The following is a 20,150-nucleotide window of genomic DNA, read 5'->3' on the forward strand; positions in this document are numbered from 1 at the left end:
ACACTGCAGCTGTTCTTCCTGTAACGTCATCCATCTTAAAGGGGTATTCAGCTACACTGCAGCTGTTCTTCCTGTACCGTCATCCATCTTAAAGGGGTATTCAGCTACACTGCAGCTGTTCTTCCTGTAACGTCATCCATCTTAAAGGGGTATTCAGCTACACTGCAGCTGTTCTTCCTGTAACGTCATCCATCTTAAAGGGGTATTCAGCTACACTGCAGCTGTTCTTCCTGTAACGTCATCCATTTTAAAGGGGTATTCAGCTACACTGCAGCTGTTCTTCCTGTAACGTCATCCATCTTAAAGGGGTATTCAGCTACACTGCAGCTGTTCTTCCTGTAACGTCATCCATTTTAAAGGGGTATTCAGCTACACTGCAGCTGTTCTTCCTGTAACGTCATCCATCTTAAAGGGGTATTCAGCTACACTGCAGCTGTTCTTCCTGTAACGTCATCCATCTTAAAGGGGTATTCAGCTACACTGCAGCTGTTCTTCCTGTAACGTCATCCATTTTAAAGGGGTATTCAGCTACACTGCAGCTGTTCTTCCTGTAACGTCATCCATCTTAAAGGGGTATTCAGCTACACTGCAGCTGTTCTTCCTGTAACGTCATCCATTTTAAAGGGGTATTCAGCTACACTACAGCTGTTCTTCCTGTAACGTCACGTCATCTATCTTAAAGGGGTATTCAGCTACACTACAGCCTGCCATCTTGAAAAAAGACCAGCAATACATGGTTTGATTGCCACGCCCCCTTTGGCAACTCGGGGAATAAACAGGGATTAGATGGTGTTTGTTCATGGCCAGAAATTTGTCATTACCTCTTAGTTTTAGGTCACTTCATAAGTGTAATATTTAATGTCCAGGTAGGGAAATCAGGAAATATCCTACAGCTGACTGGGGAAATAGACCTGAAAACGGATCAAACTTAACTTTTCACAATGGTGTGAACGCTCAATGGTGGCCACTGGCCAGTGATGCAAAGTAATTGCTTGACTTAACATGATGCACTAACAAAACAAACGTTTCAAACAATGTAAGTGTTCTGCAGACAGTTCTTATACAGGCCAAATACAATGGCGGTCAATAGGAACAGTGTCTGCGTTTACCCCAAAAGTAGTTGCGTCTGCAAAAGAAATATATATATATATAAAAAGCCAAAGTAAAGCCGGTGTGGAGTATGTGCAGAAGTCCAAACGCATTAACCCTTTCACTACCACACTACAGAAGGTTAACCTTTCACTACAACACTAGACGGTTAACCGTCTGTAGTGTGGTAGTGAAAGGGTTAACCTTCTGTAGTGTGGTAGTGAAAGGGTTAACTACACACCCACGGCCCAAAGGGTGACGCCCAGAAATGTCCCAAACAAACACAGCAAAACAAGAAACTACAGGCAGAGGGAGGGGACTCTGCAGACGAAGACACCGCCACACACTTCTAGTGGGTCATAAGTGATGATTGAGAGGGATTATTTATGCATGAGTCTATACATTGTTTTTTCTTTTTTTTTGGGAAAATGTTACGTATTGTGCCTTTAAATGCAGCAATGCCAATATAAAAACATGAGATGTTAAAGAGAACCCCCCCCCCCCAAAAGAAACACAAATATTTAATGTTCTATCTCTTCCAGAGAGTGAAAAAAATACTCTAATCTTTTACAATGTACATCATTGTATACGTCTGTTGAAAATAAATACAAAATATTAAGATAATTTCAAAATATAATATCACATATATTTACGAGTACTTCCATAGCCTGTTCTGTTCTAATGTAGCTTAGCAGAAGAAACAAGTGTTTTTGTTTTTACCATCATTCTTTCCTGGAGGTGTGTTTTCAACAGGAGAAAACTCACTAAAGACAAAACATTGCTCTTCACCATAAATATGACCATATGGCACAACCGTAGGTTCACGCTCAAAATGACGGGGATGCACGCCTTGTTAAAACAATTACTGTAACCTAATTATTCGAGCCCGTTTCCACTCTTAACAGTTAAATGTGTTTCCAGTCATCGTTTCAAGCGTGAATCCATGGTTTGGCTATGTTTGTTTTTTCTTACAATGAAAACGATTCATATACTGTACACATGCAAGCGGTTTAAGCCTTTAACTGGCACTCGAATCTTAGGGATCATAGTATTGTTTTTCCTCACCAGGTACTGTACTTGTCACAATATGGGGAAGGAGTTCTGGAAGAATGTTCTCTGTGACCCTCTGGTGAGAATTGTATAAGAATTATCACTTGTTATTTCAATAAGAATCATCAGGATATGCGTTGACTGTCAGGTCTGGAAAGTCCAAGATCAGATTTAGCTCACAACTGTGATCCTATGAACCAGACCACATCCATAGAAAATCATGGGTCACCACATGCATAGAAACACGTCCGTCACTAAATTCATAGAAACCCATGGATCACTGCATGCATAGAAACCCATGTGTCACCACATGCATAGAAACACGTCTGTCACTAAATCCATAGAAACCCATGAATCCAAGTCATTATTATTATTATTATTATTATGTGTCACCACATCCATAGAAACTCATGTGTCACCACATACATAGAAACTCATGTGTCACCACATCCATAGAAACTCATGTGTCACCACATCCATAGAAACTCATGGGTCACCACATCCATAGAAACCCATGTGTGACCACATCCATAGAAACCCATGTGTCACCACATCCATAGCAACCCATGTGTCACCACATCCATAGAAACTCATGTGTCACCACATCCATAGAAACTCATGTGTCACCACATCCATAGAAACCCAGGAAAGAGATACCAGGAAAGAGAGAAAAAATATGGGATATGAAATTAGGTTGATGTTTTACAATCTTGGAGAGCTGTGGGCTTCTATGTAGAGTAGTAAAATGATTGCGGCTAATGTTCATTTTCACCAGAGGCTATGGCCGTAGAGAAGACTCTTCCAGAACCTGAGAGGACCGGCACTGCAGAACTCTCTTGGTACCCAAGTTGATGGAAATACAATTAGTTAGCATAGCGAACATTCCTCACTGAAACCAATGGCTACTGCTAGCCACACACAAGCTTATTAGCTTCCACACAACAATGTAACAAGCTGTTTCTAGTGTAGCTGAAGGCCATGTGATACATTTATTTCCCCCATAATGTGACCAGTGATCACACATGATCAGTGTATGGTGAAAATAAACCAAAACAAAGCAAAAAAACAAACAAACAACAAAAACATTCAGAGTATCAAGCTCTTACATTAAGAGAACCAAGGCTCATTGTGAACTGATATGGCACTTAAGTCCATTCTATATATATTTTTTGCAATAGCATAAAAAGATTACGTGTTGAAGTTTTGAAGCCATTTATAGCCTTTAGCTCAATGGGAGAAGGGAAGATGCTCCACTACACTAGGCTACTATGTGAACCAAAACACACACTCATACTATAACCATGTCTCAATTCAGGGGTTGTAGCCTTCGAAGGCTGCATTTGAAGACTGTATGCGATGCAACCAAGGCTGTCCCAATGCCAAGGCTCCTTCAAATGCAGCCTTCTTCTCGGAGGGATCCTCCGGGACAGCCAAGTAACCCAGAATGCATTTCACACCAACGGGCAGACCGACGCAGTTTTAACGTCACGACCTAGGACCGTTACTATACAGTTTTAATTTTTAAGGAGAGGTCAGTTCGTCCAAATAATGCCAGTTTGGAAATTAGCTCCAACATTTTCAGAGGACTGCGACAGGACTGGGGTTGACACCCAGTTTAACTGGGAATCCCCGTTCAATGTGAGGTTTAACTATCGTCATCCTGCTATATGCCTTTATCTGTCATTTATCAGTCTCCCCAGTTAGTAGCTAAATTAATAAACGTAGTGTAAGTGGCAATAATCAACTAATCTGGATAAAATCATTGCTTTATCCGTCTGATTCAGATGATGCTATCCGCCAGATATGGCCCCTGAATTAAGACGCAGCTTAAAAATTGTCAAACCAGTGAAAATGTAAAACAACACCTGTGTATTGTATTAAACACCACCTGGACGTCCAGTAAAAAGGTTGTCTTGTTCTAAAAGGAAACTCGTGTAACAGGCTTTTCTTTAAAGGTAGAATCTGTAATGTCATCAAACAGCGACCTCTAGGCAAAAGAGCCCCACTTTCTTGTTTTGGTCTGACGTATGGATGTGCTACTGTGCATTTCTCCAGACCTCTCTTGGTAGAGCCTGAGGTGTGGCCAGCAGTAGCAACCCCTCCCCATCCCCACTGAAATCCAACCCAAATATCACACAAAAAAAAAAATTTAAACAAAGCGCACTACCAAGCGGGGCTCTTTGGCCTAGAGGTCGCTGTTTGACAGCATTACAGATTATACCTTTAAGCAATCATCTATCTACTAGGTGCAAACATCATCAACAGGCATTCATAGATTCTACATATTATATAAAAAAAAAAAAAAAAGCATTCCAATACAATTTTTTAAAGTGCCCGCGAAATGGCGTTCAGAATATGTTTTGCTTTCCCGTGATGTGATTTGAAGTGTTTAAAGATGAAAGGGCTGGCAGGACTCGACAGGATACAATCTGAACACTGACCAAAGACGTTAGCCTTCAGGACCAAGAGGAAGAAAGATGTATTTGCTCAGAGGCAGGAGCTTTGGATTATTCTAAAACTAACGAGGACATTTTAATTTAATTGAATTGTTTTGAATTTATTTTATTTACAGTCCTCAGAGCAGTGATGGATCGGCGACAACGTTTAGACACTTTCCAGGAAGAGACATGAATGGAATTTGTGTTCACGTGAATGAATGGTTCTGGCAGGACACGCTATAAGTCACGCATGGAACTGTGGCGCCTTTAAAGGAACACGCTGCACATTAGCCTAGCTTAGCGGACAGTGCCGCTTCCATTCATTGTGCTAAGCTAGGCTAACATGCAGCCAGGTAGCTTTCTACTGAACGCACAGAGAGGAAACTAGCATCTATCTTCTTGTCTCTCTCTGGAGAAGACGGTAAGCTAATTTCCCAAAATGTTGGCGTGCGTTCCTTTATTAAGCCCGACTCTGATACACCTCCCCCGTCACGAGACTCTGATGCTGGGCCATTGTTTGGGCTGCCGCTACCTTCAAGTTAAGGTACCAGCCACTCCAGCCTCCACCGCTGTGGTTTTACTGTGTATCGTATGCATCTACCCTGAGGGCATCGTTCACATCTGGACACTGCGTTCCCTATGAGGGATTTCGTTCACATTGCTCCCAGTTAGTATGCTATTGCTAACAGTTTAGTGTGCTGTTATGAAAGCTTGTTATGCTAGAGTAGAACCAAACCATCAAGACTATTCATATTTCCATTGCCATTTATTCTGTATTATAACAAATGGGTAAACTAATAATGTGACTGATTCCTGACAGAACTATGAGACGGGCTTGCTGATATTCATACTGTAGCTGTAGGGCTGGGTGATATGGGCAAAATATGACCATATCAGTGAATCAAATTCTTTTTTTAAGTCTTTGCCGATATTTGGCGTTATTCTTTTTTTTCTCTTTTTACATTTCAAAATGTGATATTTTAATCACATTTCTGTCTTAAAATCTTTTACAATACTGCTGCACGGAATTATTTTTTTAGAATAACTTAATAATAAAATAGATCTTTTACATTTTGCATAATTTAACGATTTCTATATATCATCGAGGACTGTACTGTAAAAAAAAAAAACATACCTTTGCATGGATCCGTGACGGTAAAAGTTGATATTTAGTAGGCATTCCTCCCTACATAGCTGTACATTACATTCAGGCACGTGAAGTGACAAGATGGAAGACGTTTTTCACTTCATGGGCACAAAAAATGGCCTGTAGGTTTGTTTCTGGTGGGTCCTCATATGACAGCAGTAGGCTACTATACTATAGTGTTTAATGGACTGTAGGTTTGTTTCTGGTGGGTCCTCATACGACAACAGTAGTAGTGTTTAATGGACTGTGAACCTGCCCTTTGGTCAAATGTATATATGGACATGTGAGAAGATTAAATCCTCATTAAACAAACGAATTAAGTGCCTTTAAGAATACGAAGAGTACTTTTAGGAGAGGGGGTCATATTGGGGTTTGAACCCCAGGATGGACCTACAGTACATCCTGAAGGAGCAAAACAGTGATTACATCTGAGCTTTGTAGCAGAACCGCTGGGCTTTGGCCTTTTAAAGTTAAATAAATCATTGAAACTGCAGTCGCAAACCATCTCTTTGTTTTAGCTCTTGGTCGACACAGCGATCCCAGGGGACGGGGGTCCTTCGTTAGAAATGAACGGAAGGTGTGCGTCACAAAATAAATACATTTCAAAATGTTGTGTGGGAAAAGGGAAACACTTTGATGCTTAGATGTTTCTTAATCACATAAGCAGTAGTTAATTATGGGTTTGAGTCCTCGACCACATGTCCAATAGTAACTTCTTTGTGTGAACTATTCCATTAAGTGTCTTTGACCACATAGTTATCCAATAGTTATTTCTTTGCATGAACTATTCCTTTAAGTGTCCTTGATCACATATTAGGTTGTTAACTCTTTATCTGTCTAAAGTATTCCTCGACCACGTGTCCAACATGTGAAGTATTCCTTTAAGTGTCCTCGACCACGTGTCCAACACGTGAAGTATTCCTTTAAGTGTCCTTGGCCACGTGTCCAACACGTTAAATATTCCTTTAAGTGTCCTCAACCATGTGTCCAACATGTGAAGTATTCCTTTAAGTCTCCTCGACCCACGTGTCCAACACGTGAAGTATTCCTTTAAGTGTCCTCAACCCACGTGTCCAACACGTGAAGTATTCCTTTAAGTGTCCTCGACCACGTGTCCGTCAGCGAGCATGCTGAGCTCTTCCAGCCCCAGGGGGTCGATGTTGAGCGTCACGTCGTCCAGGGAGAACGGATCCGACTGGGACTGGAACCCATATAGGGACAGACAGCTGGACATGTCCTCGTAACCTGTCAAATGTATAAACGACAGGAGAGAAAGTGAGGGAGTGGTACTGCCAAGAGTCAACCCCTTGATGGCCCCAGCCGTCTTAACCCTTTCACTACCACACTGCAGAAGGTTAAAAGGGTCACAACAGGCGGTTAGGTGGTCGAGCGGAGATTGCGTTCGTCACCAGCCCCGGAGCTGTGAGCTTGGTTCGCCTGTTCGAATCCAGCTCACAGCTCCGGGGTTGTCACCAGCTTGGCTGGCCGTCTGCACTGATACAATTGGCTGTATCAGAGGGTGGGAGAAGCTGGCGGGGTGGGTCCGGGTCGTTGTAAACAGCGACTCCTACAGTTCGGTCGGGGCGCCTGCTAAGCGCGGATTGGACGTGAGGGGGATAGTGTGGTCCTCCCACACGCTACGCCCTCTCAATGAGAATCCGCGCTGCCAGGTGAAAAGAAGCGGTGATTGGCTGGACGTGTGTCGGAGGAAGCACGTGGTAGCCTCCACTCTCCCAAATGATTTGACTGTGGGGGGTAAAGCGCAGCGACCAGGAAGGGACTGGGAATTGGCATACGACTAACATTGGGATGGGAGAAAATCGGAAGAAAATGGAGGGGGAAAAAGACCAAAAAAAAAAAAAAAAAAGGGTCACAACAATGCAGATTTATTTTGCACATAATGAATGAATGAATTGCATTTATATAGCGCTTTTCTAGACACACTAAAAAAACGCTTTTTACAATGTAGGCCAGGGTGGACATGACTTCCTTCACCACCACTATGTAGCATCCAACCTTGGGCTATGCAGGCTCAATGGCTGCCATACACTGGCACCAGGCACACATCACACTACACAATGGCTGAAAAGCTCAGGAGAAAGGGATTGATATCAGCCAATTAAGGGGGAGGGGGTGATTAGGTGGCCTTGATGTCAGAGACCTGATTGGGAATTTGACCAGGAACATTGGGGAACCCCCTTGCCTACTCTTTGCGATGGGCACCCTGGGTTCTTTGATGACCGAATTCAGTCATAATAATCTCACACACATCTAAAAACTCTAAAACAGTTTTGCACACATTCATTTAGTTTGACAGTTATTGAGAGTAAATGAGTTTGAATATGGCCACCAGTGATGTAATCAGGGATGTTGAATCCTTGTGTTACAGCACCATGAAATCATTGTAGATTGAAAAAAATAGCAATACCTTGTCTTATCTCTCATAAAAAATTATGTTTATTAACTTTTTTTTATTTACAGTCATGCCTCAACAAGGCATCTGATCCGAAAATAAATAAAATCACTACACCAACACTGCAAATGACAGTGAATGAATAAATAAATAAATATGAACTAAACCCAATCGCGCAGATATAGCTATAGTGGAATAGAATGGACCCATCTACATTCTGCTCTCAGCACACCCATTCCTTTCATAGGCTATATATTTGCTACATGTTCTATGTTATTATTTATTGTTGGTTTTATTTGTATTGACATTGCTTATTGTATACATTTGAACACTTTCTATGCCACGAGGTGGCGCCAGAGTTAGCGCTTCAATGCCACCATCCACTTTAATGTTATCGTTAATATCGCCTAATCTATGTTTTAAATTATGGCTATCTGCCCGTCGCTTATCAAAGAATCCTTTTCCAGTCAGTGCTGTCAAGGCAGATTGGTTTTTTATCGCTTCATTTCCGTTTGAGAGCATTTTGAAAAGCACCCGTTTTGAGGTAAAAAACAGTCCATTCTGGGGCATTCTATGATAATCGTCTTTTACTGGAATATTCCAGAACGTTGATATTTGTCGGCCTATTTATGAAGCGTTTTCAAATAAACGCTAGATGATCAATATTATACATACACGCACGCCCATTCGAGGCACGCGCTGATAATAGCCGTGTTCATTTCCTCATGGATTTTTTCAGTAAAACCGATAGAGCCCATTTCACAAAACAGCCTATATCTTCATCAAAATGAGTCTGATTATCCTAACACTGATAACATAGATTCCTTACCTGACATCAGATGGTATCCAACTGGTATATTCCAATTCCTGATCACCATTTGAAAAAATCGATAAGTGTATAGATCCAATGTGTGTACAGTGTAACACATGATTCCGCGGGGCTGAGAGCCCCCTGAATGAACCCTGGTACTCCGGCTGCATGGGTGGACTGGAAAATGTGGAGTACAGGATTTTTTCCCCCATCCATTTTCATTGAGTCCATTCCAAAATCCCTTATGTCATCTGGGAGACGATAGGGGGCGCTTTTTTCCACATCTGATCGCTGGCGGCACTCGGGTATACTAGGGTAGGCTCGCGTGATGCAATAATATTTCCGATCGCAAAAAAAGGAAAAAAAAATCAGAGAAATCTCGTGAGTGGCTTTCAACGAGATATTAATAATTCCGAGAATACTCGTGAGTGGCAGTGAAAGTGTTAAGAGCCACTGAAGAAATATTCCACTGCTCATCTTGCCCGGACAACAGACAGTCCAACAGCGATTAATTGCATGGATGTAGGATGAATAAAGCCTTTAACTCATTCAGCGCCGCCAACCACGTAATAATACGTGTTTGCTCGCCAGCGGTTGAGCGCCAATCACGTACGTATATTATGTTTTTAAATCGTTTTTTCGATTTTAATATTCTATACACTTTCACGGACCTCTGTGTTATCATTGAAACTCATTCTGAGACCTCGAGAGTGCAATGCCGGCCAAATCCTGCTAGGTGGCAGTATCGCCTACCCTTTGAAACCATATTACACACTGTGTGTTACGTTTTATATGGTCCGGGTGGAGAATTTGGACCCGGGCAAGTGAAACGCTTCATTCGAGCAACTTGGAACGCGTCCAGCACACTTTGGGGACCCGATGGACATCAATACTGGAAATCGCGATCAGACAATTGGAATATTCATTTTGGAATAACTCCTAGCAAAGGTAAGGACTATATGACGTCAATCCTACTTTGATCCTACGATGATTTCACATCGATCGCAATGATCAACGTATGTAGTATTCAAAACGTATGCCGTTGCTGACGATCAGAGCATCACAAAACGACCCCCCCCTCTGATGCCTTCATGATGAAACATAATACCTATATACCTATACCTTACTTACGACTTTCGCAAAATGCACATAGCGCTCCATAACTCAGCTTCCAGGAATTAGCCCGGATCATTCTGAAACTATACAATATTCCCCACAGGATAACACGCGAACGTATAATGAAATAATTAGGGGTGGGACAATACATCGATCCAGATCGATATATCGATCTATTATCAATAATCAAATAGGATCGACGCAACGTAAAAAGATCGATTCATATTGCGATACTCTTATTTTGAAAATCCCCGCGAGTCATATCCGCCGGCGCCCAGTATTGTGAAACTCCGTGTAGACATTACAGCAGTGTTTGCGTCTGCTGTAAAGCACTCAGAGCGTCTATTTTGCGAGCCGATATAAGTCTGTGCAGTTTTTTCCCCGCAATGGGTCAAATGCATATAACAGGCGTTGCATCGTCGCCATTCCTTTATGCCAACGTCGCGTTAAATATCTAAATGAACGTCGCGTTGGCTGCTTAAAAGCTAAGCAGCTAACCGTGAGAGAGAACAGGAGAGGAGAGAGGGGACTTGGAAGGAGGAGGGGTGGGGGCTGTGGGGGACTGTGTGTGTGTGTGTGTGTGTGTGTGTGTGTGTGTGTGTGTGTGTGTGTCTGTGTGTGTGTTAAAGCTCAATATATAAAAACAAAAGTGAACAGGAGGTCTATTTGTATTAAAAACAATAGATTGTTTTTCATTTAAATGTCTGGAAGAGCTCAAAAATAAATACATCAATTGATATTTCCGTAGCCTTTTTTTAGTTGATCTAAATGTGACTGATTGTGTTAAATGGGCACATAATATCGCCTCATATCGATCGCAGGGACCTGAATTGAATCGTATCGTATCGTGGCAGACTTTGTGATATCGGCAAATATCGTATCGTTGTCCAAAGAATCGATATCGTATCGTATCGTGATGAAACTGGTGATTCCCACCCCTAGAAATAATTAACAATTTTTTACATATTGGACTACAAACAGTGTCTGTCAAATGAGCCGGACTATTTTCTCCATAGCTATAATATAGAATATACAATAGATCCGCAAAGATTGTGAAATGTCGTGAAAATAGGCAATGGAAAGCTGGCGCTAGAGAGCAGAGATGGGTGCTGGGTATGGCGTTGAATGAGTTAATGGTCGGGCTGAGGGGGCAGTGCTGGTGGACGGTCGGGCTGAGATGTCATGTTCTACAGTATGCCTTACTACTATAGCGTCTTTATACCTGTATCCAGGGCACGAAATTTACTTTTTGACTCACCGGCCAGTGGCGGGTAGATGGGAAAATTCTACCCGCCAAGCATATTTCTTAACATTTTTGTGTCACATGTATACATTTTTTTCAGTACATTTCAAGTAGATAAGCTATTACATTGAAGAATAGACACTTAAAGAGGCCAGAGTTAAATTTGTACCCTCTCTCTCTCTCTCTCTGAAGTGACTTCTCGCTCTCTGCAAACAGCTCCACTGTCTGTGTGTATACTTAGTAGCCTCCAGATGCAGCCAGGATTCTCCGGCACTGCAGCTGGACCCTATTGGTATACTGTGCTTTGGTCAAATCACATTCAGCATGCCCTCAGCTCAAATATGCATCGAATCAATGTTATAAGACATTGATATCAGGAGCTATCTGTAGCTACTGCTAGCCGGCTAGATAACGTTAAGACAACGCCTCAGTGAACTATTTAGTTTACTGGGACATATAGAGCTAACGTGAGCTAACGTTGCCTACCGAGCGAATGGAGGTATTATGCACTCGAGTCGACTATTGCTGGAGCATTTGTTGATATCAGCAGCTATCAGTAGCTAGCCAGCTAGATACCGTTAGACAATGCCTCATGTATTAAACTAAAAGTGAATAGTTGACTGGGTCATTGTTTAAACAGTAACGTTAGCTCACGGAGGTCCGTAATAGACTAGAGCAGACTGCCTCTGTGTTGATACGAGCAGAAGCGAGCAGAGCAGAAACGAGTCATATCCGCCACAGGTTTTTTTTCAAAATAAGAGTATCATATGAACCGAACGTTGCTAACTGCCGGAGCCATCGATATTATGACTGAAGCTGCGCTTGGGGCGGAAATGAGACCCGCACAGAATTTTCAAAATAAGAGTATCGATATGAACTACACGCCAGGTGGCGGGCAGACCTCTCATTGTTAGTCGCCAAACCTAAAATATGCCCGCCATTGGCGGGTGGCGGGCTCTAATTTCGTGCCCTGCCTGTATCACTGTACATATTAATACTACTACTCTGTACATGCATCTGATGGGCACTATTACTTACTGTAGTAGTATTTATATATTTTATACCCAGTTTAATCACCTGTGCACTTTACTGTTACATTTGTACTCTGGTTAGATGCCAAACCAATTTTCATTGTATTGTGCTGTATCATGATGACAATACATTTTAATCTAATACAATTTTAAAAAATCGCTTCCATGCTACCTGTTGAATACGGGGGTCACTTCCACTTCCGTTTTGCACACAGTCCTTCGCCCTCACCCATTTTAAGAATTCACACCCATGTGAACCATCCAATCGGTGATGTCACTGGGATGTAAAATCTGGAGCTGCTCCATAGTCATGACATGTTTGTGAGCTCTTTGAAAAAACACATGTGAATTCTTAACTCAATCTGCGCCAACCACGTATATATGTTTGCCCGCCATGCGTTGAACGCCAATCACGTATATATACGTTATTAGATCGTTTGATATTTTTCCTTTGATCCCCATGCTACAGACTGGCCCGAAGCGATCTGAATCACTTTGGCACAGCCACATACGCTTGAACTGCAATGCCGATCGAATATCACCAGATGGCAGTATCGTCTACCATTTTAACTCGGATAGGAAGGCAGCATTATTGTCATTGAATGCATCGAGACTGGCTCTGTGGGGGAGGAGCTCTTCCAAAGCAATCGCAAGCAGATCCACTCGCCTCAAAACCTAGTGTCCAGTAAACACGTGTAATTACATATAAACTTGTAATCGCGATCGCCGATGGGATCATTGGAATTATTCTTTTTGGATTACCTTCTGGCTATTTTACCAAACGTGGAACATGTTTATGTAACTATCACAGTGGCTTACTGTACCGGTCATAAACGAGGCTTTTTCTAACGATCGGATTTTTGGGATAAGACAGCCTGCGCCCCCCCCCCCCCCCCTTGATGATTTTGTGAAGGTACATTGTTATATACCTTTGATTTGAGAGTATTTGGGGGTTCAGGGAATCAACCAGAACGATTCGGGCTTATTGCACATAAAGCATCCTATCTCGCGATCTATGGAAAAAGACTGGATTATTTCAGAAATGGGCGATGTTCAGCTGTAATAAACTACAAACTACAGTGTGTAGAAACTAACGCCTTTTTGCATGCTGTACTGCAAATAGTGTCTGTCAAATTAGCCATACCATTTTCCCCATAGCTATAATATAGAATATACAAATATCTCCGCAAATATCATGAATTATCGCGAAAAAAGTCACGAAAAGCTGGCCTACTGACTGCAGGATGCGCGGCCAGCATGGCAGAGAAAGAGTGGGTGACATTTCCCTTTAACCCTTTCTGCGCCAAACCCAAGATTTCTCGGGTTTTGAATCCAACGGTTGAACGTCAAACCCGAGATTTCTCGATATTCCCATTATTATTTTTCTTTTATTGATCTTTTTCCCCCTCCTTTTTCCTCCGATTTTCTCCCATCCCAATGTTAGTCGTTATGCCAATTCCCAATCCCCTTCCTGGTCGCTGCGCACTTACCCCCCACAGTCGGTCTGGGAGAGTGGAGGCTACCACGTGCTTCCTCCGACACACGTCCAGCCAATCAACCGCTTCTTTTCACCTGGCAGCGCGGATTCTCACTGAGAGGGCGTAGCGTGTGGAAGGATCACACTATCCCACTTAGATCCTATCCACGCTTAGCAGGCGCCCCGACCGAACTGTAGGAGTCGCTGTTTACAACGACCCGGACCCACCCCGCCAGCTTCTCCCACCCTCTAATACTGCCAATTGTATTAGTGTGAACGGCCAGCCAAGCTGGTGACAACCCCGGAGCTGTGAGCTGGACTCGAACAGGCGAATCCAGCCGCTCCGGGGTTGGTGACGAACGCAATCTCCGTTACGCCACCTGACCGCTCACGATATTCCCATTCTAAACACTCGTGCAGACCTGCCTGTGTCTCCCTGGCACTGCTGCCTACGTTATAATTGCAATGACGATCGAATCTCGGCAGGTGGCAGTATCGCCTACCTTTTGAGCTGGGTCTCTCAGTTGTCTTTCAGTACTGAGGTACCTCCGGCTGCAGGAATCCCATCCCCCTCAAAGTGAATCAGCACACAGCTATCTGTCGCCGATCTGCTCGCCTGAAACCTATTGTTTCCCGTATTATAGCCATGCCCAATGCACACGACTAATGGCGATCGCGATGGAACTACTGTGATTATTCATTTTGGAGTACCTACTGACTAAGGTAAGGTCTATTTTACCGAACCTAAAACATGCTTTTGTATTGATCACAGCGTCGTATTTTACCGAACATAAAACATGCTTTTGGTAACGATTGCAGCTTCATAAAACCACCCATGGTATGGCTGTAATATTATGGTATGGCCGTAGTATATGGTATGGCTGTATTATTATGATATGGCTGTAGTATTATGGTATGGCTGTAGTATTATGGTATGACTGTAGTATAGGGTATGGCCGTAGTATATGGTATGGCTGAATTATTATGATATGGCTGTAGTATTATGGTATGGTTGTAGTATAGGGTATGGTTGTAGTATTATGGTATGACTGTAGTATTATAGTATGGTTGTAGTATTATGATATAACTGTAGTATAGGGTATGGTGTTTCCCCTACCATTGCCCGCCCCCGCCCCTCCAGAAAAAGTTATAATAAAATAATGTTTAAATCTTTTTATTAAATCTTTTTAATTTATTAAAGTTTGCTTTAATCACAGTAACGTTGTCAAGCTAGCTAAATTATACATAAATCGGTTTTCATATAAATCAATCTTCACTAAGACTTTAAAACGGTGGCGCGGCACAGTCTACGGAGACGCAGAAAAAAGCTACCAAATCCATTCCGAGACAACTCCGAGACTGACTAGCGTCGCACGTAACAAGTCTCAGTCTCTCTCTCTCTCTTTCTCTCTCTCTCTCCTTCAAGTAGACAAACGTTACACTATAAAAACTAACTGGATAGTTGATATAAGTTGATATATGAACTGGATAGTTCGTATAAGCCATTCTCCCTTTCTGTGTGTGTGTGTGTGTGTGTGCGCGCATGCCCGTCCCAACTCTGGTCTTTGGAAAGTTTGATAGTATTTACTATTTACTGAGGATGGCCAGATAATGTTGATATTTAAACTTAAAAAATAATTATACAGAGAGAAGCTTCAGTACAAAACGCTGCTGACCGACAAAAGAGAATCCCTCACTGAGGAAAACACAAAGGCCTAACGATCATGCTGTCAGCCAGAGATGGGGAGAAGCATGCACCTTTAAAGGACATCTCTTTGAAATAAATTACATTTTACAGTTTTTTTCTGATTTCTTTTAAACAAATTATTATTTTGTATTATTTAACTATTTAATTATTATTTAGTTATTGCACTGCACTGGCAGTTGAACTGCATTGAACTGAACTGAATTGGAAAAAAGAAACCTCATAACCTAACTGGCACTGAACATTGAACTACACTGGCACTGTTTGCAGATGTACTGTTATTAAATTTAGTTAAACATAATTTTGTATCATTTTTTTTGTTAAATCCAAAGGAAAAAATATAAAATCAGAGAAATTCGAAAACGGGAAAATTAAAAACCGAGAAATCCGAAAACAGGAAAATTCAAAACCGAAAACAGGAAAAGATAAAAATGGATTTCATAGGGCCCTAGTTAAGGTGAGTTAATAAATTCACTCTGAAAATCTGCTCCGCTCTAATAAACTGACTCTTTGGTCAGAGTGTCCAGTGTGCACTCTGAGCCCTCAGAATTTCCAAACAATAGGGCGGCTACGTGGCGTAGTGGGCAAGGCGCTCGCAACGAATGCGGAGACGCTGGGCTCGCCTGTTCGAGCCCAGCGCTCCACATTGCTTTCAGTTTAGCTGGTCGTTCATACTAATACACATTGGCCGTATTAGGGGGTGGGAAACTGATGGGTGGGGATCGGGCGTTGTGGACAGCGACTCCTACAGGTCGGTTGGTGCGCCTGCGCAGTAGAATCAGGAAGTGTCGGGGGCAGCGTGAGCCTCCCACGCGTTACTCCTCGCCACTGAGAGATCGAGCTGCGCAGGTGAAAAGATGCGACTGCTGTTACCTCAAGTACCGGAGGGGACTTGTGCTATGTATGACTTAGTCCACATTGCAGCCGGCTTGTGGGAGGCAAGAAACAGCGTTTGTGACAGGGGAGGGTTGAATTGGATGATACGAAATTGGGATGGGAGAAAAATATAGAAAATGGGAGAAAAAGTGGATAAAAAAAATAAATAATTCCAAACAACTTGAGTGCGCTCGCTCTGACACTGGTTGTAAATAGTTGTGAGTGTTGTATGTGCCTCCCTGTATTGTAAATAGTTCATTATGTGTGTTGTCACTACTGTATGTATAATTGTAAATAAGTAAATTTATGTGTTGTAAATAAATATTGTTAATATTTATTTACCTAATTTATGTGCAATAGTTTCATTTCAGCTCAGTGTAGAGAAATGCACCGATACTAACAACCGCCTTACTGCGAGCGCCTATGATGACACTGTTGACAGTACACCACGTATCCGTGACACGGCGCCACGCGAAAACACTAGTAGTTTTGGGGGCCTACCACCCCCCCTGAAAAATATCCTAGGGGAAACACTGGCTGTAGTATTATAGTATGGTTGTAGTATTACGGTATGGCTGTAGTATTATGGTATGGCTATATGGTATGGCTGTATTATTATGATATGGCTGTAGTATTATGGTATGGCTGTAGTATTATGGTATGACTGTAGTATAGGGTATGGCTGCAGCTAGGCTGCAGCAAAAAACTAAAAACCAGATTTACAAACATAAACATAAAGACAGAAAACACTCTCATCACAGACAAGCTGGATGTGGCCAAATACTTAAACATTTTCTTTACAAACATAGCCACAACACTGGTTAATAAACTACCTTCCCACTCAGGGCATTTTGGGGTAGAACACATAGCCTACTACAAAAACCTAGGGGTCCGCAAAGACGACTTCAAACTTGAAATGGTAACAACAGTTGAGGTACTAAAAAAACTGAGCACCCTCCAACCTAACAAGGCCACTGGCCATGACAATATCCCCTCCAAATTCCTCAGAGACTCAGCAGCCGCCATCACCCCAGTCATCACACACATAATAAACCTCTCCATAAAACAGGGACATGGTATGGTTCTTACCCATGGGGAGGTTAGTCTGCAGGGAGCACTGGTAGTCTTGGTCCCTCTCAGAGGAGATGAGGGGGACAGGGGACAGAGAGTCTCCCCAGACTGGCAGCTTGCTGAGTGGACCCAGCTGGACAAGAAGGGGAGGAAGAGGAGAAGAGAGGAGTGAGTGAGTGAGTGAGTGAGTGAGTGAGTGAGTGAGTGAGTGAGTGAGTGAGTGAGTGAGTGAGTGAGTGAGTGAGTGAGTGAGTGAGTGAGTGAGTGAGTGATGGAAGAAAAACATGCAGTTTGGGGAGAAACATATTTTAACATGTTGGTTAACAAAACATAGGTCATTTTCTACATTACTACTTGATTCAACGTGGTGGTGTCATAGGTTAAGTGTGAGGTTGTCATGAAAGGCGTTGTGCTTTTTGTTGATCAGCAACAGCATCATAGAGAATTCCAAACTTGGGCCTGACAGAGATATATCGGTCAGGTCATATTATCAGACGATTTCAGGCTTGATGAACTGATTTATTAGGGGATAAAAAGCCTCAATAGAGAAAGTCAGGTAGCTCAGATGGCAAAATTCAAGTCTTTAAAGGTGCTGTATAGATAATATTCAGCTACTAGATGTCGCCCTAGAGCTCCAACATGTCATTTATCCAATCAGGTGCCTTCCACGTGGGGAAATGGGAAGTAGGGAGCGGATACATGCACTCAACATGTAAACAACAACATTCATTTTGGACCCGCAAACATTTTTCAATAATCTTTTGGTAGGAAAAGCAATGCTTTTATTCTGCACCTTTCTAAAAGCTCTGTGGATGTATTATAATAATAAAAAAAGATTACTCTACACTAACAGTCTACATACAAATGTTATGCTCTATACTACTTACTTTGCAGCCTGGACATTTAACACATTAAACACATTTAAACGAGATACAGAGAAGTTATCACAACATATAAGTAACTTCCTAATCCAATACATTTTAAAATATCAAAATCATATTTAAGACCCTTTTAAGGCCTAGAATTCTGATTATTAAATTTAAGACTTTTTAGACTTTCAAACTGCAGGTAAAGTGGCCCAAATCAGATATATTTTGTTGCTCATATGTTGACTCAGATCAGTTTTCTTAACAGTGTGAACAGCACAAATCACATGGAATCTGATCTTTTCAATTCTGATTTGGGCCACTTTCATATGTGCTCCTAAATCAGATTTGCTTTAATTAGCTGGCCTCCACTACATTCAACTCATAAGTGAAAAGCTTAGCACAATGAATGGAAGCGGACATGGCCGGTTAGCCTTCGGGAGAGGTGTTAGTTGGACAATGCCTAGGCTAACCGGTCATGTCCGCTTCCATTCATTGTGCTAAGCTAGGCTAACGTGCAGCCAGATCGCTTTCTACTGAACGCACAGAGAGGAAACTGGTATCTATCTTCTTGTCTCTCTCTGGAGAAGACGGAAAGCTAATTTCCCCAAATGTTGGCGTGTTCTTTTAAGACCCAGCGGGAACCCTGAATATAGAAAATAAAACAAACAAGATCCAGCACTCGTTTCAGCCCTGATGCCGTGGAAAACGTTGTTAAATGCACCGTGGTTCATTTAACAGGAAGGTCATAGGGTCAGGGGTCATACCTGCTGAGCCAGAGCCTCAGTCTGACTGGGGGTGAGGTGCAGACCTATGTAGGGCTGATGCTGCAGAGGCTCCACGTCACGCTGACAGTCCTGAGGAGACAGAGAGGCAACACAGTCTCGTCAGATACATCTAAATAAAGTCCATTATGTTATAACAAAGTAAGATATATACATATACACATAGTGCTCTCCTCGCTCTCTAACTATGATTACAGTTAAGAGTTAAGATTAGTTTTAGGGTGGCACGGTGGTGTAGTGGTTAACACTGTCGCCTCACAGCAAGAAGGTCCAGGGTTCGATTCCCGCTTGGGGACCAGGTTTCCATGATGCCAGGTACCCAGGTGGGGTATCTCCCAGGCCTTTCTGTGTGGAGTTTGCATGTTCTCCCCGTGCTCGCAAGGGTTTCCCCCCCCGATAAGATAAACCCAATGGAAAAACATGCACAACAACAGATCGCTAACGCTGTGGCGTCCTTGACGAAGACGGACAGGAGCACTTGGATTGGTCCCCTGGCGCGGCTCACGTTGACGCCTGTCTGCTCCCGGCTGCCCTTGGGGGGGAAGGACGACGGGATGGGTAATCGCAGAGACGAATCGCATCGGCGATTCTAAAGAGACAATGCATGCGTGTGTGTTTCCGGTGTGTGTGCTAAAAACTAACCGCTGTGTGTGTACCGCTAAAACATTGAGTGTCGTTGCATGCCGAATAAAGACCTCTGCAACAGGTCCTGCATTATATTAAAAAAAAAAAAAGAAAAAAAAAAAAAAAAAATGATTGGTTTTAACATTCGCTTAAAGGGGAACTATTTTACTATTTCTTTCACTATTTGGGCACTTTTACACAATTCCTGTGAGTTTATGGAACACCTCTGTAATTAAATTTTTTTTTTAATTCATTGTTTTGTATTTCTAATCAAGTCCTCAAAAACAGCATTTTTCTACCTCAAGATCCTAAGCCGTTTTGAGGCTGGGCTCCAACCACAATGGTAAACCACTGCGCCGCCTGAACATTATCATGCAGCGGTGTCTCTCTGACATCACAAATCATCAC

At 42.4% G+C, this 20,150-nt stretch overlaps 1 protein-coding gene across 2 annotated transcripts in view; it reads right to left on the reverse strand.

The window, feature by feature from the left end:
* Positions 1–1,462: 1,462 nt before the first annotated feature.
* The window catches only part of LOC311227769 (uncharacterized protein), a 77,228-nt gene continuing 58,540 nt past the window's right edge, over positions 1,463–20,150 (reverse strand). Inside the window, exons 13-16 of one of the 2 annotated variants that reach the window (XR_014619623.1) lie at positions 19,101–19,190; positions 17,486–17,600; positions 4,361–6,969; positions 1,463–4,124 (exon numbers count right to left, since the gene is read on the reverse strand). Coding sequence is in view for 1 of the 2 variants with exons in the window: in XM_084313556.1 (XP_084169682.1) it covers positions 6,818–6,969; positions 17,486–17,600; positions 19,101–19,190 (357 nt within the window). In the remaining variant the exon portion in view is untranslated. Of the gene's footprint in view, positions 6,970–17,485; positions 17,601–19,100; positions 19,191–20,150 lie in introns of both variants that reach the window. The other variant, XM_084313556.1, reaches the window with a different exon arrangement.

Source organism: Notolepis coatsorum (assembly GCF_963971535.1).
Source record: "Notolepis coatsorum genome assembly, chromosome: 4".
Lineage (NCBI taxonomy): Eukaryota > Metazoa > Chordata > Actinopteri > Aulopiformes > Paralepididae > Notolepis > Notolepis coatsorum.